At 48.3% G+C, this 26,968-nt stretch overlaps 1 protein-coding gene across 1 annotated transcript; it reads right to left on the bottom strand.

Moving 5' to 3' along the window:
• Positions 1–2,016: 2,016 nt before the first annotated feature.
• LOC134947431 (indolethylamine N-methyltransferase-like) lies at positions 2,017–25,110 on the bottom strand. Its single transcript, XM_063935526.1, has 4 exons — positions 25,077–25,110; positions 16,567–16,724; positions 4,478–4,685; positions 2,017–2,877 (listed from the first exon to the last, which is right to left on the bottom strand). Exons 2-4 carry the CDS (start codon positions 16,712–16,714, stop codon positions 2,454–2,456), a joined length of 780 nt encoding a protein of 259 aa, XP_063791596.1. The 5' UTR covers positions 16,715–16,724; positions 25,077–25,110; the 3' UTR covers positions 2,017–2,453.
• Between the last annotated feature and the right edge of the window lie 1,858 nt (positions 25,111–26,968).

The following is a 26,968-nucleotide window of genomic DNA, read 5'->3' as shown; positions in this document are numbered from 1 at the left end:
GTTACGTGTGTAAGCGTCACTGGTACAGGGGGGCATGACATGTGTAAGCGTCACTGGTACAGGGGGCGTTACATGTGTAAGCGTCTCTGGACTGGTACAGGGGGTGTTACATGTGTAAGTGTCTCTACTACAGGGGGTATTATGTGCGCTGTGCCTTTGTAAAGTATGCGAGGGTGCAAATGTATAGTTTGCAGGGGGGCGCTGAACACCGTAGCACCGGCCCTGACTGCACACCCACTGCACTGCGCAGCACTGTCACCTTTTACATTGATTCAGCGTCCATACATTACCCTCTGCGATATCACCCACTCTATCCGCTACATTAGCCATGTCGAGGCTTCCAGGACGGCAGGCCTGATGCTGTGTTGCGGAGTCGTGGCCTCTGGGGATCTGGGCGCGGCTGTGGCGGGGAGGCACCTCTGTGACATCACGCGCAGAGGAGGCTCCGGGGCTCAGAGAGTATGCGGCGCAGGGAGGGCTATGAAAGCCTTCCGCTGCGCCGCTTTCATACACATCTATGCCGGTGGCCGCAGCAGCTTTTGTTCCACCTACGCCGCGGCTACGGAGTGGGGATTGTTGATGCCAGAGGGGGCAGGCGGACTGGCAGCAGGACATAGGACGCTGCAGTAAAAGGATGTTTTTCCCCCTATCTACAGTGCAGAGACTTGCTGGAGACGCAGTGGCATACCCTCTAGCTGCACCTTTTTGGCAGGTACAGGACCTTTTTTTTATGGTCTGTACTGATTTTTGGCTCTCCAAGCTTCCATTGAAAGTATAGGAAAAGGGGCGTGGCCATGCCGCTGTACCCGTGGCCACGCCCCCTTTTCACATTTGTAGCGATTTTTATGTGTACATTGTTGGAGGGTGTGTTGCTGCAGATGCAGGGGGCCTATTTTGGGGTGTGGGCCTGGAGCTGCAGCTCCATCAGCCCCATTGCTAATCCTGCTCTGTGAAAACACAGCAGCCAAAGGGCAGAGCCTCCCATTGGATGTAATCTGTGTGGGAGGGTGTTTCTCGGCCAATCAGCTGTGGACTGGGTGTGATAGACCTGCCAGTAACCCAGTGAGAGGTCCTAGCCACGCCCAGCGTTAGAGGCCCAGGCACAGAGTCACAGATCTGGGCTATTATATAGGAGATGGGCCTGATTATGAGTCGCATGCGGCAGCTTCTGTTGGTGGTCACCCATCTGCAAGTTTATGCTGTGCTGCAGCGCCGACCAGATATGTCTGTGTAAATATTTCCCCAGGGATCAGCAACGCTGTGTGTATCAGGCGCTATTCTCTGTACTAGTTATCGATGTCCCCCCACGGTGTAGAGATGACAATAGTCAAACATTTAATTAGCTTTATGTAAAGAAAAAGAAAAAAAGAAGAAAAAAAAAAAAAATATATATATATATATATATATATATATATATATATATATATATATATATATTCCCAGGATGCTTAATTACCATGACTGTATGGTCCAGGTTCATGTTCCCGGAGGAACTATGTTCTTTTGGATATCAAGGTACAGGGACGGATCTAGACTTTTCTTTAGGGGGGGGGCGGTTTACTGTTTAATCTTGACTCCTCCCCCTACAGTCTCAACTCCTCCCATCTGCAATCCTAACTCCTCCTCTCTCAATTCTGACTGAACTTTTTGAGTGAGACTGAGATAGAGCTTTGTGATGTTCTATGTACATGTGACTGTGCTATGGTGTAATTGTATTTATTAGCCCTAGTACCCACACACCAGCAAGTGAGGGGCAAATGCTCTGTAACCCTTGCTGTCCTGGCTCCTCTGTGCTGCTGTGGTATAAGCTGCAGCACATCGTTCTGCCTCAGGCTCTCCCCGGAGAGCTCTCTTCTGCTCAAAAGTGGGCGTGGCTATGACTGTGTGTGTGTGGGGGGGGGGGGGGGGGCGCCCCCTGTGTTGGGGGGGGGGGGGCGCCCCCTTCGCCCCCCTAGATCCGGCCCTGTCAAGGTATTAATATTTGAACATGAGTCAACACACAACAAGCCCAATATAACTCAATTTTATTTAAAAGGAAACATGATAATACGCAGCTTCAGAAACGGTCAAAGCAATCAATCAATGGTTGCATATACCTGTCCCTGGCTGTTGGGTTTTCTACTGCTCACACCATATAAAGTGATACGTACTGGCACATGATTGGTGCAGTACAGCAAAGCAGGACACTATGGGGGGAATTCAAATGTTTGAAAAGTCGGTTGGGTGTCTGTTTTTTCCTGTCTATTAGATAGGAAAAAACAGACACCAACTGACTTTTCAAACAATTGAATCTCCCCCCTATGTGTCCTTGTGCTTAATGCTGACTCGTCGTCACAGCTACAAAGACACACAGTAAACACACATTGGGAATCACCCCTTACGAGAATACTATTGTGTCCATAAAGGTACATATCACCAGAAAGGACACATTGACAATTCCTAAACAGCGCAAATCACTTTTTCTTGCAAGCAACAATATAAAGCATATGCTCAATATCAAACAAGTGGGTATCGAGCGTGTCAATACACTGGTCAGTATTCAAAAGGGTAAATCCCAAATCCACAAGAGCCTTTTGTATGAAGGCCTCATCAATTGAAAGGATGAAGAACTTGTGGTTATTGATGACATAATAGGACATGTTAATGGGGACGAACATGACCATATAGCCCCCGACCTTCACAAGTGACGCCGCCTTTCTTAGGTTACTAATATAGGTATCACGATCTTTGCTAATGGACTCCAGATATAAAGCAGTGAAGACGCAGTCCACCGGGCCTAAGACCACAGGGTCCAATGGATTGTCTTTTGTGAAATCACATGGCAGGATACGTTTAACCACACGTCTCACATTTTCCTCTTGCTTTTGCCACGGCTCACTGTAGAAAACAAACAAAAAGTTGGATAATTAAAAAATATTAACTTTTCACTTTTAGAGCTTTCTTCATCATTTTATATACAGGGTTAGTCAAAAGTCGCAGTACACCCTTTTGTTTCAAAAACTGTGCAGAAAATGGGAAAACTGACTTAGATTCAAGATGGCCGATTTCAAGATGGCGCCCATGTTCGGTACATAACCTAAAAGATAGCCCACCTCACCCATACCTTACTGTAGGTTTCCCGCACTGTTTTTGAAACAAAATGGTGTACTGCGATTTTTGAATCAATATATATATATATATATATATATATATATATATATATATATATATATGTAATTTAGTTAGTAATTTATCAGGGTTAGAAAGTCAATGTTGGGCCCTGTGAGAATTCGATACCAGACTTCACCTGCTGAGATGTACTTAGCCTTGGAGAGAGAAAGTTAAGAGAGATAAAGTACCAGCCAATCAGCTGCCATGTTACAGGCTGTGTTTAAAAAATGGCAGAAGCTGGTTGGCTGGTCATTTATCTCTCTCCAAGGCTTAGTACATCGGTCCCATAATACCCTAAGGAGTCTATTCATGAAGCATTAAAAAGTGTGAAGAAGTGAGCCTGTGGAGAAGTTGCCCATGGCAACCTATCAGCTGCTCCGTACAATTGTATAGTAGGCAAATTCTAAATGTTACTTCAATGCTGATTGGTTGCCATGGGCAACTTCTCCACACTTTTCACTGCTTCATGAATAGCACCTAAGTCACAATGAGCTCAGGTGGGTCACACCTTTTTTCTAACATGGTGTGGGGGCTCCACTAGTGTGCGGTTTTTCATGCCACCTGGCACCACCAAGCGTCCCCCCCTCGATGGGCCTTTCATGCCCCAGTCCGACGCTGCTTCACCTGTATAGACAAGCACCACGGAAAGGTCTAGTGATACCTGGTTAGTAATAAGCAGCCAGCACCTGATGCCTGGCATGAGTCAGCTGGTAGCTCTGCTAACGTCGGGCGCCTTTTGTTTATGAAAATGCATCATATTATTTGCATTACTATGTGGCTAGGATGCACAAGCAGCTTCTGCTGATTCAAATGATATGCAGCATGCCTATATTCTGTGTGCAACTGTGGCTGTATCTGCATACAAAATGCTACATTACAGTGATTTCCCGGAATACACTGCAATGTAGCATTTCGTATGCAGATACAGCCGCAGTCACACACAGAATATAGGCATGCCACATATCATTTTAATCAGCAGAAGCTGCTGGTGCCCCTAAGCATGCCAAATGCCCTAGGCATTTGCCTAGTTTGCCTATGCCTAAGGCCGGCTCTGGGACTGCGCACCCACAATCCTCAATGACAAATGTGGACGCTGTTTCTAAAAACAATAGTAGCTTTGCGGCCACTTCAGCTCTCATCTTCATCGGTACTGGACAGTCAGCAGACAACCCCTGCCCAGACCCCTGGACTCGTGTAAGCAATAAATTGGAAAAAGAATGCTGTTGCGAATCAATAACTCTTTTATACATTGTAGATGTTGTTGATAGTCATTATTATATGTGTTATTACTATGTGTTATTATGGTTACTGCTGCTTATTTTTTTACCTTTTTCCCGTAAGTGAACTGACAATTTTCGCCCAGGCAGACCAATCCACAGCTCCAGAGTCCTGTTTCAGCCATTTTTCGGTTTCTTGTCGATTGGTTTCAGATGAGTCCACAATAGTGATCTCCTTGAAGGTATTCGCAATTACCAATAGGTGGCCAAATAGTGGCGCGACAGAGAGATCGATCAATGTATTCCCTTTCACAAGACCTGCAGAAGATGAAGACCATGTGTAATATTGTGTATGACAAGAGAACGTGGAATTCATACAGAAATGCTATAACTTTACGTCAGCTGTTATTCCAAGGACAGAAATGTTCCGCCTGTCCGGTTGGGACCTGGGCGGCCGGTTTCTAAAACGCTCCCTGGGCTGCAGAATTTTTTTAGAACAAAGTGCTGTGGACTGATGAAACAAAAATACCCACTTTTTGGGCACACCGACAAAAGAGTAAAATTTTGAAAAACAAAAGTGACACCTTACTACATGCTGAGCAGGGGTCGGGTGTGTGCGCGCATGCGTGTGTGTGTGTGCGGGGGGGGGGGCATTTGGTGGATGAACTTGGGCAAGGATGGTGTGGGGGAATATATAAATATATTTATCTAACGTCCTAGAGGATGCTAGGGACTCCGTTAGGACCATGGGGAATAGACGGGCTCCGCAGGAGATAGGCACTTTAAGAAAGCCTTGGATTCTGGGTGTGCACTGGCTCCTCCCTCTATGTCCCTCCTCCAGACCTCAGTTTTACACTGTGCTCAGAGGAAGATGGGTGCACTGCAGGGAGCTCTCCTGAGTTCTTTGCATTAGAAAGCATTTTTGTTTGGATTTTTCTATTTTTACACTGAGCACTGCTGGCAACAGGCTCCCTGCATCGAGGGACTGGGGAGAGAGGAGCAGACCTTCTTGTCTAAGATAGGCTCTGCTTCCTCGGCTACTGGACACCATTAGCTCCAGAGGGGGTGAACACAGGTTCTTACTGGGCGTCCACCCCCGGAGCCACGCCGCCATTCTCCTCACAGAGCCAGAAGAACAGAAGCAAGAAGACGTCTCAGGCGGCAGAAGCTTTCAGCGGCTTCACTGAGGTAACGCACAGCACTGCAGCTGTGCGTCATTGCTCCCATACACCTCACATACTCCGGTCACTGTAAGGGTGCAGGGTGCAGGGCGCAGGGGGGGGCGCCCTGGGCAGCAATAATAACACCTCAAAACATGGCAAAAAGATATATACATGTACAGCTGGGCACTGTACATGTATATAAAAGAGCCCCCGCCATTTTTACACAAATTTGAGCGGGACCGAAGCCCGCCGCCGAGGGGGCGGGGCTTCTCCCTCAGCACTCACCAGCGCCATTTTTCTCTCCACAGAACGCTGAGAGGAAGCTCCCCGGACTCTCCCCTGCTTACACACTGTGAAGGGGTGTTTAAAAGAGAGGGGGGGGGGGGGGGGGGACATAATTGGCGGATAAGATATTATACAGCGCTGCTGGGGGGAAATATTTTGTGTTGGTCTCCAGGGTCATTGCGCTGGGGTGTGTGCTGGCATACTCTCTCTCTGTCTCTCCAAAGGGCCTTAAAGGGGATACTGTCTTCAAAAAGGAAAGGAGTTTCCCTGTGTGTGTGTCGACATGTTTGACGAGGAAGGCTCGCTTAATGTGGAGGGGGAGTGTTTGAATGTCAGGTCGCCGTCGGCAACGCCCACACCGGACTGGGTGGATATGCTGAATGTCTTAAATGCAAATGTGAATCTCCTGCATAAAAGGTTAGACAAGGCTGAGGCTAGGGATCAGTCAGGTAGCCAGACCGTGCCTGTCCCTGTGGCGCCAGGACCTTCAGGGTCTCAAAAGCGACCCATATCCCAGGTCGCTGACACAGATACCGACACAGATACTGACTCTAGTGTCGACTATGAGGATGCAAAATTACAGCCGAAGGTGGCAAAGGGTATTCGATACATGATTATTGCCACAAAAGAGGTTTTGCATATCACTGAGGAACCCCCTGTCCCTGACACGAGGGTTCACATGTATAAAGGGAACAAGCCTGAGGTCATGTTTCCGTCCTCATTTGAGCTAAGGGAATTGTGCGAAAAGGCTTGGGAGTCTCCGGATAGGAGACTACATGTTCCCAAAAGGATTCTTATGGCGTATCCTTTTCCACAGAAGGATAGGATACGATGGGAATCTTCGCCTAAAGTAGACAAGGCACTGACACGCTTATCCAAGAAGGTGGCACTGCCTTCTCCGGATACTGCTTCCCTCAAGGATCCTGCTGATCGCAAGTAGGAAATTACCATGAAGCACATTTACACACATTCAGGAACTATCATTAGACCGGCCATGGCGTCGGCCTGGGTTTGTAGTGCTGTCGTGGCATGGGCAGACTCCTTATCTACGGAGATTGACACCTTAGATAGGGATACCATTCTAATGACCATTGAGCATATCAGAGATGCTGCCTTGTATATGAGGGATGCTCAGAGAGACATTTGTTTACTAAGCTCCAGAATAAACGCTATGTCTATTTCTGCTAGGCGACTCTTGTGGACCCGACAGTGGACGGGAGACGCCGACTCAAAGCGGCATATGGAGTCATTGCCTTACAAGGGGGAGGAGTTGTTTGGAGAAGGCCTCTCGGACCTTGTCTCTACTGCTACGGCCGGTAAATCGAATTTTTTACCTTATGTTCCCCCGCAGCATGCTAAGAAGGTACCGCATTATCATCAAATGCAGTCCTTTCGTTCCAATAAAAGCAAGAAGGTACGAGGATCATCCTTTGTTGCCAGAGGTAAAGGCAAGGGAAAAAAGCTGCACTCGGCTAGTTCCCAAGAGCAGAAGTCCTCCGCTACTTCCGCAAAGCCCACCGCATGACGCTGGGGCTTTCCGGGGGGGGGGGGGAGGGGTCAGATCAAGTGGGGGCACGTCTTCGTCTTTTCAGCCACGTCTGGGTTCTCTCACAGGTGGATCCCTGGGCAATAGAGATTGTTTCCCAGGGATACAGACTGGAATTCGAAGACATGCCTCCTCGCCGGTTTTTCAAATCGTCTCTGCCGGCTTCCCCGTCGGAGAGGGAGCTGGTGTTAGCTGCAATTCACAAATTGTACATTCAACAGGTGATAGTCGAAGTTCCTCATCTCCAGCAAGGAGAGGGTTATTATTCATCCCTGTTTGTGGTACCGAAACCGGACGGTTCGGTCAGACCCATTTTAAATCTGAAATCCCTGAACCTGTACTTGAAGAGGTTCAAGTTCACAATGGAATCGCTCAGAGCGGTCATCGCCAGCCTGGAGGGAAGGGATTGGATGGTGTCCCTGGACATAAAGGATGCGTACCTTCATGTTCCGATTTTCCCTCCTCACCAGGCGTTCCTGAGATTTGCAGTACAGGACTGTCACTACCAATTTCAGACGTTGCCGTTTGGTCTTTCCACGGCCCCGAGAATTTTCATCAAGGTAATGGCGGAAATGATGGTGCTCCTGCGCAGGCAGGGCGTCACAATTATCCCGTACTTGGACGATCTCCTCATAAAGGCGAGATCTCGGGAGAAGTTGCTGGACAGCGTGTCTCTGTCCGTGAAGACTTTGCAGAGGCACGGCTGGATTCTCAATTTACCGAAATCCCAGCTAGTCCCTGCAACGCGTCTGACCTTTTTGGGCCTGATTCTAGACACAGACCAAAAAAGAGTTTTTCTTCCAGTGGAGAAGGCTCAGGAGCTCGTAGCTCTGGTCAGGAACCTATTGAAGCCAAAAAAGGTTTCTGTGCATCATTGCACGAGGGTTCTGGGGAAGATGGTGGCTTCATACGAGGCCATCCCCTTCGGCAGGTTCCATGCAAGGACCTTTCAATGGGACCTATTGGACAAATGGTCCGGGTCCCATCTACACATGTAAAAATGGATCACCCTGTCTCCCAGGGCCAGGGTGTTTCTCTTGTGGTGGCTGCGCAGTGCTCACCTCCTGGAGGGTCGCAGGTTCGGCATTCAGGACTGGGTCCTGGTGACCACGGACGCGAGCCTCCGAGGTTGGGGAGCTGTCGCACTCGGAAGAAATTTCCAGGGTCTCTGGTCAAGCCTAGAGACTGGTCTCCACATCAATGTCCTGGAGTTGAGGGCCATATACAACGCCCTATGCCAAGCGGAGGAATGGCTTCGGAACAAACCGGTTCTGATTCAGTCAGACAACGTCACGGCAGTGGCTCATGTAAACCGCCAAGGCGGCACAAGGAGTAGAGTGGCCATGGCAGAGGCGACCAGGATTCTACGCTGGGCGGAAGGCCATGTAAGCGCACTATCAGCAGTGTTCATCCCGGGGGTGGACAACTGGGAGGCGGACTTTCTCAGCAGGCACGACCTGCATCCGGGAGAGTGGGGACTTCATCAAGAAGTCTTCACACAGATCACGGATCGGTGGGGACTGCCTCAGATAGACATGATGGCGTCCCGCCTCAACAAAAAGCTAAAGAGGTATTGCGCCAGGTCAAGGGACCCTCAGGCGGTTGCGGTAGACCCTCTGGTGACACATTGGGTGTTCAGATCGGTCTATGTGTTTCCTCCTCTACCTCTCATACTCAAGGTGTTGAGGATAATAAGAATAAGAAGGGTCAGAACAATCCTCATTGTTCCAGATTGGCCAAGGAGGACTTGGTATCCGGATCTGCAAGAGTTGCTCACAGAAGATCCGTGGCCTCTTCCTCTAAGGCAGGATCTGCTGCAGCAGGGGCCCTGTCTGTTCCAAGACTTACCGCGGCTGCATTTGACGGCATGGCGGTTGAACGCCGGATCCTAGCGGAAAAAGGGATTTCTCCGGAGGTCATTCCTACCCTGATCAAGGCTAGGAAGGACGTGACGTCGAAACATTGTCACCGTATATGGCGAAAATATGTTTCTTGGTGTGAGGCCAGAACTGCTCCTACGGAGGAGTTCCAGTTGGGCCGTCTGCTTCACTTCCTTCAAACGGGAGTGAATTTGGGCCTAAAATTAGGGTCCATAAAGGTTCAAATTTCGGCCTTATCCATTTTCTTTTAAAGAGAATTGGCTTCTCTTCCTGAAGTACAGACTTTTGTGAAGGGCGTGCTGCATATTCAGCCTCCCTTTGTACCTCCGGTGGCGCCTTGGGACCTTAACGTGGTATTAAGTTTTCTCAAGTCACCTTGGTTTGAACCACTCAAAACAGTAGAGTTGAAATACCTCACTTGGAAAGTGGTCATGTTGTTGGCCTTGACTTCTGCAAGGCGGGTTTCGGAATTGTCGGCTTTATCATATAAAAGCCCATACCTGATTTTTCACGTGGATAGGGCAGAGTTGAGGACTCGTCCTCAATTTCTGCCCAAGGTGGTCTCATCTTTTCATATGAACCAACCTATTGTCGTGCCTGTGGCTACACGGGACTTGGAGGATTCCGAGTCCCTGGATGTGGTCAGGGCTTTGAAGATTTATGTGACCACAATGGCTAGGATCAGGAAGACCGAAGCTCTGTTTGTTCTGTATGCGGCCAATAAGGTTGGCGCTCCTGCTTCAAAGCAGACTATTGCTCGCTGGATCTGTAACACGATTCAGCAGGCGCATTCTACGGCAGGATTGCCATTGCCTAAATCGGTTAAGGCCCATTCCACTAGGAAGGTGGGCTCTTCTTGGGCGGCTGCCCGAGGGGTCTCGGCACTACAACTGTGCCGAGCTGCTACTTGGTCGGGGTCAAACACCTTTGCAAAGTTCTATAAGTTTGATACCCTGGCTGAGGAGGACCTCCTGTTTGCTCAATCGGTGCTGCAGAGTCATCCGCACTCTCCCGCCCGTTTGGGAGCTTTGGTATAATCCCCATGGTCCTTATGGAGTCCCCAGCATCCTCTAGGACGTTAGAGAAAATAAGATTTTACTTACCGGTAAATCTATTTCTCGTAGCCCGTAGAGGATGCTGGGCGTCCGTCCCAAGTGCGGACTTCTTCTGCAAGACTTGTATATAGTTATTGCTTACATAAGGGTTATGTTATAGTTGATCGGGTTTGAACCGAGGCTATGTTATTGTTCATACTGTTAACTGGGTAGTTTATCACAAGTTATACGGTGTGATTGGTATGGCTGGTATGAATCTTGCCCTAAGATTTACAAAAATCCTTTCCTCGTACTGTTCATCTCCTCTGGGCACAGTTTCTCTAACTGAGGTCTGGAGGAGGGGCATAGAGGGAGGAGCCAGTGCACACCCAGAATCCAAGGCTTTCTTAAAGTGCCCTATCTCCTGCGGAGCCCGTCTATTCCCCATGGTCCTTACGCATACTTGCCTACCCTCCCTCATTCTGCAGGAAACTCCCTGAAATAGCAGCAATCTCCCTCACTCCCTGAAAACTCCAGCAATCTCCCTGATTGCACCTTACCCCCATTATGCAGCTGTTACATTCTTGGGGGAAAAATAAATCAGAGATACATATATTCAGATGGGATCATTAGTGCCATTTCCCTGCATTGGTTATAAGGCACAATGATCCCTATGGCCACTTACAGTGGCAAACGCAGGATTTCCATGGGGGGGTTTCCAGAACTGGGTGGAGCCAAGCACGGGGGTGGGAACTGAGGTGACCCAGTATATGCTGGGTCAGTAAAACTAGTGTGTGTGTGTGTGTGTGTGTGTGTGTGTATATATATATATATATATATATACATATCTACACATATATATGCCGTATATACACCTATGTATATATTTATATACATATATACACATAGCATATTAAACATGCATATATATATATATATATATATATATATATATATATACAAACACATACAGTACACGTATATATACGCATGTATATATATATATCATATGTGTGTGTTTATATGTATGTATGTATATACATGTGTATATATGTATGTACAAATTGCACATGGATATATATGTACTATAATTAAAATAAAGTAAACTTTTATTAAGCACTTACAAGTGCCACCAGGAAGAAAGCAGGCTGCAGAGGACGCTAGATAGCCATTAATAATACTCATGCAGCAAAAAAAAAAAAAAAAAAAAAATTTTGTGGTGGAGGTTTTTTTTGGGTGCTCGGAAACCCCCCTGGGTGCGCCACTGACTTACAGTATATGGAACCTCTTGTAAAGCACAATGCACGAACACATCCTGCAAAATATCAGAGTCTTTTCTTCAACAAATAGATCTTACTAACTTTGGGGCTCATTTACATTTGGATGTCAGTAATTTTCATGACACGCCTTTTCGATGTAGCAGTACGCGCCTGCGCTGATGGGTGTTACTTTCACAATCTCCCTGAAATGCTTTTTCAAAAGTAGGCAAGTATGTCCTTATGGAGTCCCCAGCATCCTCTACGGACTACGAGAAATATATTTACCGGTAAGTAAAATCTTATTATATATATATATTTATATAGGGTGTGGTTCATCAAATCGACAGTGTCTAGGTCGACAATGTTTAGGTCGACCACTATAGGTCGACAGTCACTAGGTCGACATGGATGGAAGGTCGACAGGGTTTCTAGGTCGACATGTGCTAGGTCTAAAGGTCGACATGAGGTTTTTGGGGTTTTTTTGTGTCGTTTTCTTCGTAGAGTGCCCGGGATCCCAAATTAGTGCACCGCGTCCCCTCGCATGGCTCGCTTCGCTCGCCATGCTTTGGGCATGGTGCCTTCGCTCCGCTACCGCTTCGCTCGGCACACTTTACCGTTCCAATCGTAGTCCACGTGGATCGATAAGTATGAAAAAAAAAAAAAAAAAAAAATGTGAAAAACTCATGTCGACCTTTAGACCTGTCGACCTAGCACATGTCGACCTAGAAACCCTGTCGACCTTCCATCCATGTCGACCTAGTGACTGTCGACCTATAGTGGTCGACCTAAACATTGTCGATCTTCAGACCGGATCCCATTTATATATGTGGCAAGAAATCCCATATCCCATATGCCAGATAAAAAGCCAACACACTTTATTTTCAGCTCAGGCAGGTTACAGCGGGTTACACCAGGCTTGCAGGCAGGGCTGTCTTAACAGCATTGTGGGCCCCTGGGCACAGCAATACACTGGGGCCCCTACCCATCCTCCGTGGGTGGGGGTGCTATCAACGGCAGCTTTGATATCCCACGGGCGGTAGGGGGTGTTCTAGCTTCCACTCAGCATGTAGGACCTGGAGCAGTAATTTCTGCTAATTACTCCTTTACTGCAAAGATGGGGCGGGAGGGAGAACACTAAACTGTAGAATGTGGCATTGGGCTGAATGAAGGGGCCCCGGTACATGACTTCCAGGGTGGTAGGGGGTGTTTAATATGTAAGGGATGGGTCGATAGTGGAGTGGGCTTCATTTTCATCATTTTCTGGTGGGAGGGCAGCTTGCTTGACTGCAGATATGTCAAGTTCCTGGAAAAATATTTCTTAGCTTTGCATGGGTTAAAAAAATTAGAGTGTCTCACCTGTCAGGAGGTTCTGGGGAATTGGGGATCAGAGTTCAGAAGCCAGAACAATCCACCAACAAATATACAAAACTGCATATTAGGCGTGTGGAGCTTGAGCAGGGACCAGCTGCTTGAAGGCTGACTTCTCTGGTTCTGAGCATAGTAGAGACAAGCTGCTAGTGTCCACCGAAAGGGAAGAGTCACAGCTTTTGAAATGTACCATCAGAAAAATTCTAAGTCATACAGAGCCTGAGATATCTTGATGGTAATAGCAATTAACAGGCTTGGATGGGGACCACTGCTTTGAACTCGGATATCTCTGGTTCCCTAGGGCCGATTTTCAAAAATCTGGTACCCCTGGAAATAGGGGACCCTCAGCTATCAGCCTAGGGCCCTTATACTCCTGGGGCCCTTGGGCAAAAGCCCATTGAGCCCATACGAAAAGACGGCCCTGCTTGCAGGTCAGGTTATCAGAATAGCATACGGTTACAGCAGTACAGGATCACATCACAGAATCAGTGGCCCTGATATCTCCACACCCACTTCTGGATGCTAATCACCATCAGAAGCAAAGTCTCTGTGCCATGAACATATACTTAAAAGCAGATTACAGGTGCAGTTTTTATTGATTAGCCTAGCTCCTGGCTGACAACTGATTGAGGCAACACCTTAACTGGGCCCTTCTGTCCTGCTGTTTCTGCTCTGCTAAACCTGTGACATCTGGATGTTCCACATTAACTTCATGTGGAACTATGCTGTCTCTCCTCAGAATGTCCCGCCACTCTAAATGTCTCCTGTTTACTTGCCAGGTGCCTTCCACCAATGCCAGAATGGCTTCTGGAATATGCAGAAATAGTGCAATGGCCATGACAGCGCCATACGCAGCTGCATAACTTGCCTAATGGGCCGGCCTGGCCTGCGGGGGTAGAGTAGCAGCTGGCCAAGGAAGCCAGGCAGAGATCTCGGTGCGCCCTCAAGTCAGGAGCCCGGGACACATGACCCATTAGTCCCCCCCTAGTTGCAGCCCTGTACAGTAAAATGGATTCAGTCCAACATCAACAAAACTTTGAAGGCCTTCAGTACAGGAGTCTGAAAGATTTTAAGGAGGTTGGGTATTTCACAATCCACAATGTCTAAATCAACACTTACATGCTTACAGGAATAACAGAAAACAGTTGGGATGTTGGCGGCACCGGACAGTGCCAATAAGAGCAACCACACCAGGTACTGTATCTCCCTCCCGTTGGCAAGATGACAACTGTCACTTGAACACAGATCATTTGGTTCTGTTAACATGATGTTATGTGTAATGTTTAAACAATGTTAAAAGGTATACAATGAAGCTGTTACATAGCCCAGAGGTTCCTAAACGCGATCCTCAAGGCACCCCAACGGTCCAGGCTTTAAGTATATCCATGGCTTAGCACAGATTGTTAAATCAAATTGACTGAGGTATTAATTAAATCACCTGTGGCCAAGCATGGATATACTTTCAACCTGGACCGTTGGGGTGCCTTGAGGACCGTGTTTAAGAACCTCTGGCCTAACCTATACTTCCAGGACTATAGACTATTATATAAACCATGAGAGCAGGCCGTAAGGGTCCCTAACTGAGAAGCCCAGAGAGCAGAGCCAAAGGGCATGTACCGAGCTGAATATTATTAACAAATCTTGGTACAGATTTTAAAAACCTTTGCAGAGAATAGCATGGTACATAACACAGTGGGGGCATGGGGGGAGGGCAACCGCTTCCTTGCTTTATCAGGAAGTGGTTTCCTCCTTTCTGGACAGCACCATCTTGCCGAAGAAATCACCAGGAAGATGGCGCTGCTGACGCCGGCAACCGCACATGTATACTGGGGGGGAGTATTAGCCTTGGGGCCCCTCCAGCAGCTCTGACCCGGGAAATTTGTACCAGCCCCTTCCCTTCCCCGCACTCGGCGCCACTGGTCATGTAACAGGCTGTGTTTGAATAATGACAGGAGCTGATTGGTTGGTACTTTATCTTTCTTCAAGCTTGGATAAATTTCCCCCAAAGAGTTTTCCTGGTAAGCCGACAGCTCACGGGGTAGCGTGATGCATTTTGTTTAATTCAAATTTTATATATATTATTTTGCTCTTTTGGTTTTTTTCTCAGAAGATTTTTTTTATGAAAGAATACAGCGTACAGTGAGTACAGTGTATACCACATGCCACAAATTAGTCAATTAAAGGGGGACCTTGGGTGGCCTGCCCGACTGGGACTGGTGCTAAAAGGCAAATAAGTTCTGAACGCGTCTCGTTCCTGGTGGCTGATTCCTCCCAAGGGACTGCCAACTTATTACAATTGCGGTGGATCAGCCCTAGCTATGTGTGTTGCGTTCTTTCAATTGGAAAAGCTTATTAATTCAAACAGATCAGTGATATCACAGAGAGTGCAGCCTATCCAGTCACTAGGAACCAGTGACATCACTGAGAGAGCAGCCTGTCCAGTGACTAGGAACCAGTGACATCACTGAGAGAGCAGCCTGTCCAGTGACTAGGAACCAGTGACATCACTGAGAGAGCAGCCTGTCCAGTCACTAGGAACCAGTGACATCACTGAGAGAGCAGCCTGTCCAGTGACTAGGAACCAGTGACATCACTGAGAGAGCAGCCTGTCCAGTCACTAGGAACCAGTGACATCACTGAGAGAGCAGCCTGTCCAGTCACTAGGAACCAGTGACATCACTGAGAGAGCAGCTTATCCAGTCACTAGGAACCAGTGACATCACTGAGAGAGCAGCCTGTCCAGTCACTAGGAACCAGTGACATCACTGAGAGAGCAGCTTATCCAGTCACTAGGAACCAGTGACATCACTGAGAGAGCAGCCTATCCAGTCACTAGGAGCCAGTGACATCACGGAGAGAGGAGCCTATCTGTTCACTAGGAGCCAGTGACATCACTGAGAGTGCAGCCTATCCATTCACTAGGAACCAGTGACATCACTGGGAGAGGAGCCTATCTGTTCACTAGGAGCTAGTGACATCACTGAGAATGCAGCCTATCCATTCACTAGGAGCCAGTGACATCACTGAGAATACAGCCTATCCAGTCACTAGGAGCCAGTGACATCATTGAGCGTGCAGCCTATCCAATCACTAGGAGCCAGTAACATCACTGAGAGTGCAGCCTATCCATTCACTAGGAGCCAGTGACATCACTGAGAATACAGCCTATCCAGTCACTAGGAGCCAGTGACATCATTGAGCGTGCAGCCTATCCAATCACTAGGAGCCAGTAACATCACTGAGAGTGCAGCCTATCCATTCACTAGGAGCCAGTGACATCACTGAGAATACAGCCTATCCAGTCACTAGGAGCCAGTGACATCACTGAGAATGCAGCCTATCCAGCCACTAGGAGCCAGTGACATCACTGAGAATACAGCCTATCCAGTCACTAGGAGCCAGTGACATAACTGAGAATACAACCTATCCAGTCACTAGTAGCCAGTGACATCACTTAGAATACAGCCTATCCAGTCACTAGGAGACCAGTGACATCACAGAGAATACAGCCTTTCCAGTTACTAGGAGACCAGTGACATCCATGAGAATACAGCTTTTCCAGTCACTAGGAGACCAGTGACTGGCCGTTATACTGGTAACTAGCTACTGCATTATCAGGTACATTGGCAGATAGGCATTGTCTTCTAAATTGTGCAGTACATACCTGAAGAGAATGATTTGTTGATCAATGCTATACTGTGCTCCATAATGTACTGCCTGAACTTCTCGTTAGCAGGATCAGTATAAGTCTGTATAAACCCGACTGGATCATATTCCTCAGAATGGTAATCTTTGTGGGTTGTGGAAGCCATCAGGAAAATTCTGGAAAAAACACACATCCCGTAATGAAATGATTTGAGGGTATATATATACACAGAACCCATTGTATCACTGAGACAATATACATTTTTGACTCTCCCCTCTCAGCGGGTGTAGTATGGTATGCTGGCAGTCGGGTTCCCGGCGGCCAGCATACCGGCGCCGGAATACCGACCGCTGGCATACTGACAGCTGGGTGAGCGCAAATGAGCCCCATGCGGGCTCGCTGCTCTCACCACTCTGCGCTTGCCGGGCTGCGCTCGCCACGCTGCGGGCATGGTGGCGCTCATGCTATCTTTCTCCCTCCATGGGGGTCGTGGACCCCCAAGAGAGAGAAAAGCTGTCGGTATGACGGCGCCTGTTTGCTGGTCATCGGGAGCCCGGCCACTGGCAAACTGAAGACCACCCCACTCAGCTAGCGTAATATCTTGCGTGAAATATATGCGCACGCCTAGACAGCGAATACGCCCGTGCGCATCTACAGTGTGCAGACACTTATGACTAGTGATGGGATTTCCAGGTAAATATATATTTTTTTGTTCTAGTGTATTTTATACAGGGGTGGGGGGTTAGGTTTAGGGTTAGGCTACGGGGGTGGGGGATTAAGTTTAGGCTGCAGTAAGGGAGAGTTAGGGGGTGAGGGGTAGCAAGCTTACCTGACCCCTGATGGGATTCTAAACAGCAGGATGCCACCGTGGTATTCTGACTGCCGACATCCGCATTTCAGCCCCAACCCACTTTATCTGCCTAATTAGCTAAATATTTCACCTCGATCCGCCCACTTCGGCTTCGCCCCCCCATTATTTCCCAGGAGCACCCACTAAGATTCAAATTGTGACGCGTGCACTCTGCGACAAATGCGATTGGGCAAGAAGACACAGCACAGAATCTGGCGCTCGGTCTGAGAATGTTAGTGGGTGCTCCTGGGAGGTAACAAGAGGGTGACGAAGCCGACGTGGGCATGTCGCTGTGTGCATTTCTGCATTCAGAAATGCACAGCCACTCACACTAGCGGCCATACTCGGACAGAGAAACTGCACCTGTCCTAAGGCTCGTGTGGGTGATGGTGCGACCGTCCTAAGACTGGACTGTCCTAAGACACTGCAAGTGGGCATCGCAGTTTTTTGATGCGATAAGTAGCGTAACCACGCAGATGGGAATACGGCAAAATGCGTCGCCCTCTGAATCAGCCCCTGAGTGGATAAATGTGCTTCTGAGATGTGAAACTACCTCTATTTGATAGAATAGCGCGCACAGAATTACGCTTCTGCATTCTGCAATTAGGTAACCGGATTGCCGGTTCTAGCTATAAATTACTTTCAGATGTAGTCGTCTTCAATAATTCATAAGGGGGCGGAGACTCGGTACAGCGATTGTACTCATTAAAGGTCTTATTCTGAATTGGGCAGAATGACGATATTCAAGCGAATGATCAATGCTTTTTAGCTGCGCATACGTCTAAGTCGCTAAAACGTCGCACAGCGCATGTGTTTGCGATTGAGACGAACAGTCTCAGAAATGTACTGCTTTTACAGGGGAGAAAATAAGAATTTACTTACCGATAATTCTATTTCTCGTAGTCCGTAGTGGATGCTGGGAACTCCGTAAGGACCATGGGGAATAGCGGCTCCGCAGGAGACAGGGCACATCTAAAGAAAGCTTTAGGATCACCTGGTGTGCACTGGCTCCTCCCCCTATGACCCTCCTCCAAGCCTCAGTTAGGATACTGTGCCCGGACGAGCGTACACAATAAGGAAGGATTTTGAATCCCGGGTAAGACTCATACCAGCCACACCAATCACACTGTACAACTTGTGATCTGAACCCAGTTAACAGCATGATAATAGAGAAGCCTCTATAAAAGATGGCTCACTACAACAATAACCCGAATTTTTTGGTAACAATAATTATGTACCAGTATTGCAGACAATCCGCACTTGGGATGGGCGCCCAGCATCCACTACGGACTACGAGAAATAGAATTATCGGTAAGTAAATTCTTATTTTCTCTGACGTCCTAGTGGATGCTGGGGACTCCGTAAGGACCATGGGGATTATACCAAAGCTCCCAAACGGGCGGGAGAGTGCGGATGACTCTGCAGCACCGAATGAGAGAACTCCAGGTCCTCCTCAGCCAGGGTATCAAATTTGTAGAATTTTACAAACGTATTTGCTCCTGACCAAGTAACTGCTCGGCAAAGTTGTAAAGCCGAGACCCCTCGGGCAGCTGCCCAAGATGAGCCCACCTTCCTTGTGGAGTGGGCATTTTAAGATTTTTGGCTGTGGCAGGCCTGCCACAGAATGTGCAAGCTGAATTGTACTACAAATCCAACGAGCAATCGTCTGCTTAGAAGCAGGAGCACCCAGTTTGTTGGGTGCATACAGGATAAACAGCGAGTCAGATTTTCTGACTCCAGCCGTCCTGGAACATATATTTACAGGGCCCTGACCACGTCAAGCAACTTGGAATCCTCCAAGTCCTTAGTAGCCGCAGGTACCACAATAGGTTGCTTCATGTGAAATGCAGAAACCACCTTAGGTAGAAATTGAGGACAAGTCCTCAATTCTGCCCTGTCAGAATGAAATATTAAATAAGGGCTTTTATATGATAAAGCCGCCAATTCTGACACACGCCTGGCTGAAGCCAGGGCTAACAGCATCGTCACCTTCCATGTGAGATATTTTAAGTCCACAGTGGTGAGTGGTTCAAACCAATGTGACTTTAGGAAACTCAACACAACATTGAGATCCCAAGGTGCCACTGGAGGCACAAAAGGAGGCTGTATATGCAGTACCCCTTTTACAAATGTCTGAACTTCAGGCACTGAAGCCAGTTCCTTTTGGAAGAAAATCGACAGGGCCGAAAATTGAACCTTAATGGACCCTAATTTTAGGCCCATAGACAGTCCTGTTTGCAGGAAATGGAGGAAACGACCCAGTTGAAATTTCTCTGTAGGGGCCTTCTTGGCCTCCCACCACGCAACATATTTTCGCCAAATGCGGTGATAATGTTTTGCGGTTACGTCCTTCCTGGCCTTGACCAGGGTAGGGATGACTTCATCTGGAATGCCTTTTTCCTTCAGGATCCGGCGTTCAACCACCAAGCCGTCAAACGCAGCCGCGGTAAGTCTTGGAACAAACAAGGCCCCTGCTGGAGCAGGTCCTTTCTTAGAGGTAGAGGCCACGGTTCGTCCGTGAGCATCTCTTGAAGTTCCGGATACCAAGTTCTTCTTGGCCAATCCGGAGCCACGAGTATCGTTCTTACTCCCCTTTGCCGTATAATTCTCAGTACTTTTGGTATGAGAAGGCAGAGGAGGGAACACATACACTGACTGGAACACCCACGGTGTTACCAGAGCGTCCACAGCTATTGCCTGAGGGTCTCTTGACCTGGCGCAATACCTGTCCAGTTTTTTGTTGAGGCGGGACGCCATCATATCCACCTTTGGTTTTTCCCAACGGTTCACAATCATGTGGAAGACTTCTGGATGAAGTCCCCACTCTCCCGGGTGTAGATCGTGTCTGCTGAGGAAGTCTGCTTCCCAGTTGTCCACTCCCGGAATGAACACTGCTGACAGTGCTATCACATGATCTTCCGCCCAGCGAAGAATCCTTGCAGCTTCTGCCATTGCCCCCCTGCTTCCCGTGCCGCCCTGTCTGTTTACGTGGGCGACTGACGTGATGTTGTCCGATTGGATCAATACCGCCTGACCCTGAAGCAGGGGTATCGCTTGACTTAGGGCATTGTAAATGGCCCTTAGTTCCAGAATGTTTATATGAAGAGATGTCTCCAGGCTTGACCATAAGCCCTGGAAATTCCTTCCCTGTGTGACTGCTCCCCAGCCTCGCAGGCTGGCATCCGTGGCCACCAGGACCCAGTCCCGAATGCCGAATCTGCGGCCCTCTAGAAGATGAGCACTCTGCAACCACCACAGGAGGGATACCCTTGTCCCCGGTGACAGGGTTATCCGCTGAAGCATCTGAAGATGCGACCCGGACCATTTGTCCAGTAGGTTCCACTGGAAAGTCTTGCGTGGAATCTGCCGAATGGGATTGCTTCGTAGGAAGCCACCATTTTTACCCAGAACCCTTGTGCATTGATGCACTGAGACTTGGTTCGGTTTTAGGAGGTTCCTGACTAGCTCGGATAACTCCCTGGCTTTCTCCTCCGGGAGAAACACCTTCTTTCTGGACTGTGTCCAGGATCATCCCTAGGAACAGAAGACAAGTCGTCGGAACCAGCTGCGATTTTGGAATATTGAGAATCCAATCGTGCTGCCGCAACACTACCTGAGATAGTGCTACACCGACTTCCAAGTGTTCCCTGGATCTTACCCTTATCAGGGAATCGTCCAAGTAAGGGATAACTAAAATTTCCTTCCTTCGAAGGGATATCATTTCGGCCATTACCTTGGTAAAGACCCGGGGTGCCGTGGACCATCCCTACGGCAGCGTCCGAACTGATAGTGACAGTTCTGTACCATAACCTGAAATACCCTTGGTGAGAAGGGTAAATTTTGACATGAAGGTAAGCATCCTTGATGTCCCGAGACATCATGTAGTCCCCTTCTTCCAGGTTTGCAATCACTGCTCTGAGTGACTCAATTTTGAATTTGAACCTCTGTATGCAAGTGTTCAAAGATTTTAGATTTTAGATTTTAAAATCGGTCGCACCGAGCCGTCCGGCTTCGGTACCACAATAGTGTGGAATAATACCCCGTTCCCTGTTGCAGGAGGGGTATCTTGATTATCACCTGCTGGGAATACAGCTTGTGAATGGTTTCCAAAACTGCCTCCCTGTCAGCGGGAGACGTCGGTAAAACAGACCTTTGGAAACGGCGAGGGGGATACGTCTCGAATTCCAATTTGTACCCCTGAAATATTACCTGAAGGATCCAGGGGTCTACTTGCGAGTGAGCCCACTGCGCACTGAAATTCATTGAGAACGGGACCCCACCGTGCCTGAACTTGTAAAGCCCTAGCGTCATACTGAGGGCTTAGCAGAGGCGGAAAAGAGTTTCTGTTCCTTGGAACTGGCTGATCTCTGCAGCCATTTTCCTCTCCCTCTGTCACGAGCAGAAAAGAGGAACCCTTTTGTCCGCTTGCCAACCAGGACTGCGCCTGATAATACGGCGTCTTATTTTGAGAGGCGACCTGGGGTACATCCCCTTTTTTGTTAAGGCAATACTTCCAAATGCCGTTTGGAATCCGCATCACCTGACCACTTTACTGGTATAATTGGACAACGCACTTATACTTGATGCCAGTCGGCAAATATTCCGCTGTGCATCATGCATATATAGAAATGCATCTTTTAATTGCTCTATAGGCAATAATATACTGTCCTTATCTAGGATATCAAATTTCCAGTCAGGGAATCCGACCACGCCAACCCAGCACTGCACATCCAGGCTGAGGCGATTGCTGGTCGCAGTATAACACCAGTATGTGTGTAAATACATTTTAGGATACCCTCCTGCTTTCTATCAGCAGGATCCCTAAGGGCGGCCCTCTCCAGAGAGGGTAGAGCCCTTGTTCTTACAAGCGTGTGAGCGCCTTATCCCCCCTAGGGGGTGTTTCCCAACGCACCCTAACCTCTGGCGGGAAAAGGTATACTGCCAATAACTTTTTAGAAATTATCAATTGTTATCGGGGGGAAACCCACGCATCATCACACACCTCATTTTATTTCTCAGATTCAGGAAAACTACAGGAAGTTTTTCCTCACCAAACATAATACCCCTTGTTTTTGGTGGTATTTATATTATCAGAAGAGTGTAAACTTTTTCCATTGCCTCAATCATGCAATGTGTGGCCCTATTGGAAATCACGGTTGTCTCTTCACCGTCGACACAGGAGTCAGTATCCGTGTCGGCGTCTGTATCTGAGGTAACGGGCGCTTTAGAGCCCCTGTATGAGACGTCTGGACATGCACAAGCTGAGTAGCCGGCTGTCTCATGTCAACCACTGTCTTTTATACAAAGCTGACACTGTCACGCAATTTCAACAGTACATCCACTCAGGTGTCGACCCCCCAGGGGGTGACAACACTATTACAGACACTCTACTCCGTCTCCTCATCATTTTTCTCCTCATACATGTCGACACAAACGTACCGACACACAGCACACACACAGGGAATGCTCTGATAGAGGACAGGACCCCACTAGCCCTTTGGGGAGACAGAGGGAGAGTTTGCCAGCACACACCAGAGCGCTATATATATACAGGGATAACCTTATATAAGTGTTTTTCCCTTTATAGCTGCTGTATTGTTTATACTGCGCCTAATTTGTGCCCCCCTCTCTTTTTTAACCCCTTTCTGTAGTGTAGTGACTGCAGGGGAGAGCCAGGGAGCTTCCCTCCAACTGAGCTGTGAGGGAAAATGGCGCCAGTGTGCTGAGGAGATAGGCTCCGCCCCTTTCTCGGCGTCCTTATCATCCGTTTTCTTGTATGTTTTGGCAGGGGTTAAATGCATCCATATAGCCCAGGAGTTATATGTGATGCATTTATTTTAGCCATAAAAGGTTTTCTATCGATTTATTGCGTCTCAGGGCGCTGCCCCCCCAGCGCCCTGCACCCTCAGTGACCGGAGTGTGAAGTGTGCTGAGAGCAATGGCGCACAGCTGCGGTGCTGTGCGCCTACCTTTATCTGAAGACAGGAAAGTCTTCTGCCGCCGATTTTTCCGGACCTCTTCGCTCTTCTGGCTCTGTAAGGGGGCCGGCGGCGCGGCTCCGGTGACCCATCCAGGCTGAACCTGTGATCGTCCCTCTGGAGCTAATGTCCAGTAGCCTAAGAAGCCCAATCCACTCTGCACGCAGGTGAGTTCGCTTCTTCTCCCCTTAGTCCCACGATGCAGTGAGCCTGTTGCCAGCAGGTCTCACTGAAAATAATAAACCTAAACTAAAACTTTCACAAAGAGCTCAGGAGAGCCCCTAGTGTGCACCCTTCTCGTCGGGCACAGAAAATCTAACTGAGGCTTGGAGGAGGGTCATAGGGGGAGGAGCCAGTGCACACCAGGTGATCCTAAAGCTTTCTTTAGATGTGCCCTGTCTCCTGCGGAGCCGCTATTCCCCATGGTCCTTACGGAGTTCCCAGCATCCACTAGGACGTCAGAGAAAATGTTTTTTTTTAGTCATCGTTGACCGTGTAACATTTCTGTAAGCGCACCTTTCCACCAACAAGTATGGCGGACACCTACGGCAGGGGCATTTATACAGAAAGGCAGGTGGGCATTTGCGCCTGGTGAATCGCCATTGCTGAATGGGTGCTACAGAATGCTCTGTGATAATTTGCTCAGTATTTCTGAAGTAGTAAAAAAAACCCACAAAGACAGACAGCACAGTGTGGCGTTATGTAGAGAGCGCTGCAAACTAATTAAAACTATTTGTTACAGAATACTCCAGTGGGTCTCCTGTTGCACGGTTAGTGGTTACTGGGCTGCCACAGCAATGTCAACGTGAGAATATCAGCACGGTTCAAACTGTTAAATACTTGCCAACTGTATTGGAACACCCGGGGGGGGCTCTCGAGAATTGGGTGGCCCTCCCAGCTTCCCTGAAAAGTGGGCGAGTCTCCCAGCACCAGCCGCTACCCCTCCACTAAGCCAGATGATGATGTGATCCGTGCTGAAACGTGCCATCATAGCCACGCCCCTTGCTATGCAATGCCGGTAATTTCTGCATTGTAAGGTGGTGGTGGTGGGGGGGGGGGGGGCGTGGCCACAAAGCAGGGTCTAACCCCCTAACAGCCTCCTATGTCATGCTTCGCCACGCCCCTAAGATGTGTCATGCCCCCCCAGCACTGCTCCCTGCTGGGGGGCATGACACATCTTCTTCCGGGCTTCTCCCGGAGGGGGCAGCCAGACAGTCGGCAAATATGAACTATCGACAGGCACCATGTCATCGTCCTCACAATTAAATGTTTAAATGTCTCCTGAGGAAGCCATGGGGAAGGTCAGGTGCTGCTGGGATGGTCAGGGTGAAAGGTTAGGAGTAGGGTTAGGGATAGGGGAGAAATACTAACAAAAAATTCAGTTTCCTCAGAGGTCTGTCCCAGAAGTGATGGCCACATCACCACCGGGACCTGGAAGCCGTGCTAGAGCCTCTGGAATAAGCTACGGGACCACTAAATCACCAGGGACCATCACCACCGGCATGCTAAGATTAAGATATTCAATGCCACTTACAGTTTGGATGTACAGACAGCAGAGGCAACAACAGCCATTTAAGCCAATATAATAATAATAATAATAATAAGAAGAAAAAGAATTAGAAGAAGAAGAGGAAAAAGAAGAGGAAGAAGCAGTCATAAAGGTGGAGTATCACAGGTGCCATTATTTGCTGGTTATTAACCTGTGTGCCGGTTGCGTCTCGCAGCTGATTCGCTCTCTCGTATTCTGATCTGTTAATCTCCTCGGGTCTCCCTCTTAAATGTCTGCAAGATTTATGCATGAATGATTAAACAGCGTCTGATGCTTCATTAGCAGACGAGTACAGTATAAGCAGCATCGTTCCATGCCTATAGCCCTAAGCAAGTTATGTCATTATCTGAATAAATGCTCAATTTCCTATGCCAAATCTGAGTCACATGCTGGCAGGGATACCGCTGCGTCTTTGGTGGTCACTTCCTTATGGTAATGCCCCTACAAAGCCTTTCCCTGGTGTGCGTCCATCTGAACACGGCCTCCAATGCGAACGATTGAGCGTCTGAGTACGAAGCCACTTCAGTGGCAAGCCTGTGACTCTCCCATAACACGTCCATTAGATGGACCATTTCTGTGCTTCTGAGTAGCCGCCTCCAAGCAGGGCCATGGATCATTGTATATTATAAGGCCTAATGATAAACGCCCATACAGAAATATGTCCAAATTGAGGGCTGGCTTATCCAGGAGCCACCCCTGGGATCTACAAGTAGCACTGCAGGAACCAACATGCCTTCCAAATGCTGTTCCCATAACATGAGACCTTACAATAGACAATGACATGGCCCTAAGTGGGCACTGTTACTATGCAGTGTAGGGGACTGCCAGGAATCAGAGAAGCCATGAAGAGGCCTAGCAGCATACTACGTATTTGCAAATATATGCAACAAATATCTCTGAATTTCTATTACCATATAGCTTTCAAGTAATGTTGCAAGTACTATTTAATGTGCATGGGAATAGGGAATACTAGGGGGAGGGGGGGAAGCACCCCATCTTTCTGTTTTCAGTATATATGTTCCTATTCATCGTAAACAATACACAGGACATAACAAAATAGGTAGCCCTTTGCTGGTTAAATGCCCCAAGCATCCTTTGCAGGTTAGATGAGTTCCCGCATCTTACCAATGAGTAAGCACTTAAAGCAACAACAGAAGAATCTAGAATAACTGTCTTCAGAGATGCCAGAAACAAATTGCCATGATATCGAACCCTTGAATATGTTATGTTATAATCCGCAATTCTTGCGCTCAGGTTGTTTCATAGACAGGTGTGAAGGACCGTACCAAGTTTTGATGACCAGCACTACATCCTTGAGTGGTCAAAAGAGATTCTTGGATACACACCACCCACTGCAAGAAAGTCAGTAACCCGGAGAAGATTCCTGGGAAGGCACTTGTGAATCTGTTCCGTGAGACTTAATAAAACAATTGCCATTGCATGCCTGTGTCGGGATCCAGCATATGATCTACTTCCGCAGAATGAAACAACAGTTTGTCGTATTTTAATTTTTTCTTTTTCCATCCTTATTTTTTTCAGGACAATCTATTTTTGCAGAGGTAACCAGGTGACGGAGAATGGTTCTGGTTAGTGGTGCGGAATGCGGTCAAGATGGAGGCTGTCGGGATCCCGGTAGGGTCAGAAAACCGATGCTGGTATTCTGAACATAAGTATAGTGAGCAGTTTAGGGCCAGGAGGGAGAGGGATTTAGATTTAGTCTCCACTGCTTTGGGGAGGGGGGGCTTGGGAGGCAGGGGGGTGGGGGTGGTGTTAGGCTGTGGGAGGGGGGGAGGCACGGTTAAGGCTGCGGGTAAGGTGGGCACCACCAGAGGAGGTTAGTTATAGGCACTAAGTGGGGAGGGTTAGGGTCAGGCTACGGGGCAGCGGGGTTTAGGTTTAGGCACCACCTGGGGAAGTTAGGGTCAGGCACTAACAGGGGAGGTTAGATTTAAGCTGCAGGAAGGTAGAGTTAGGAGGTAACACTCTTACCTCCCCCCCTGTTAGGATTACAACTATCGGGATGCAGCGTCGGGATTCTGACTG

The sequence above is a fragment of the Pseudophryne corroboree genome, chromosome 8 (genome assembly GCF_028390025.1).
Source record: "Pseudophryne corroboree isolate aPseCor3 chromosome 8, aPseCor3.hap2, whole genome shotgun sequence".
NCBI classification, from domain to species: domain Eukaryota; kingdom Metazoa; phylum Chordata; class Amphibia; order Anura; family Myobatrachidae; genus Pseudophryne; species Pseudophryne corroboree.
Note: the sequence above shows the minus strand (reverse complement) of the source record. Positions and strands in the feature narration are given on the sequence as shown.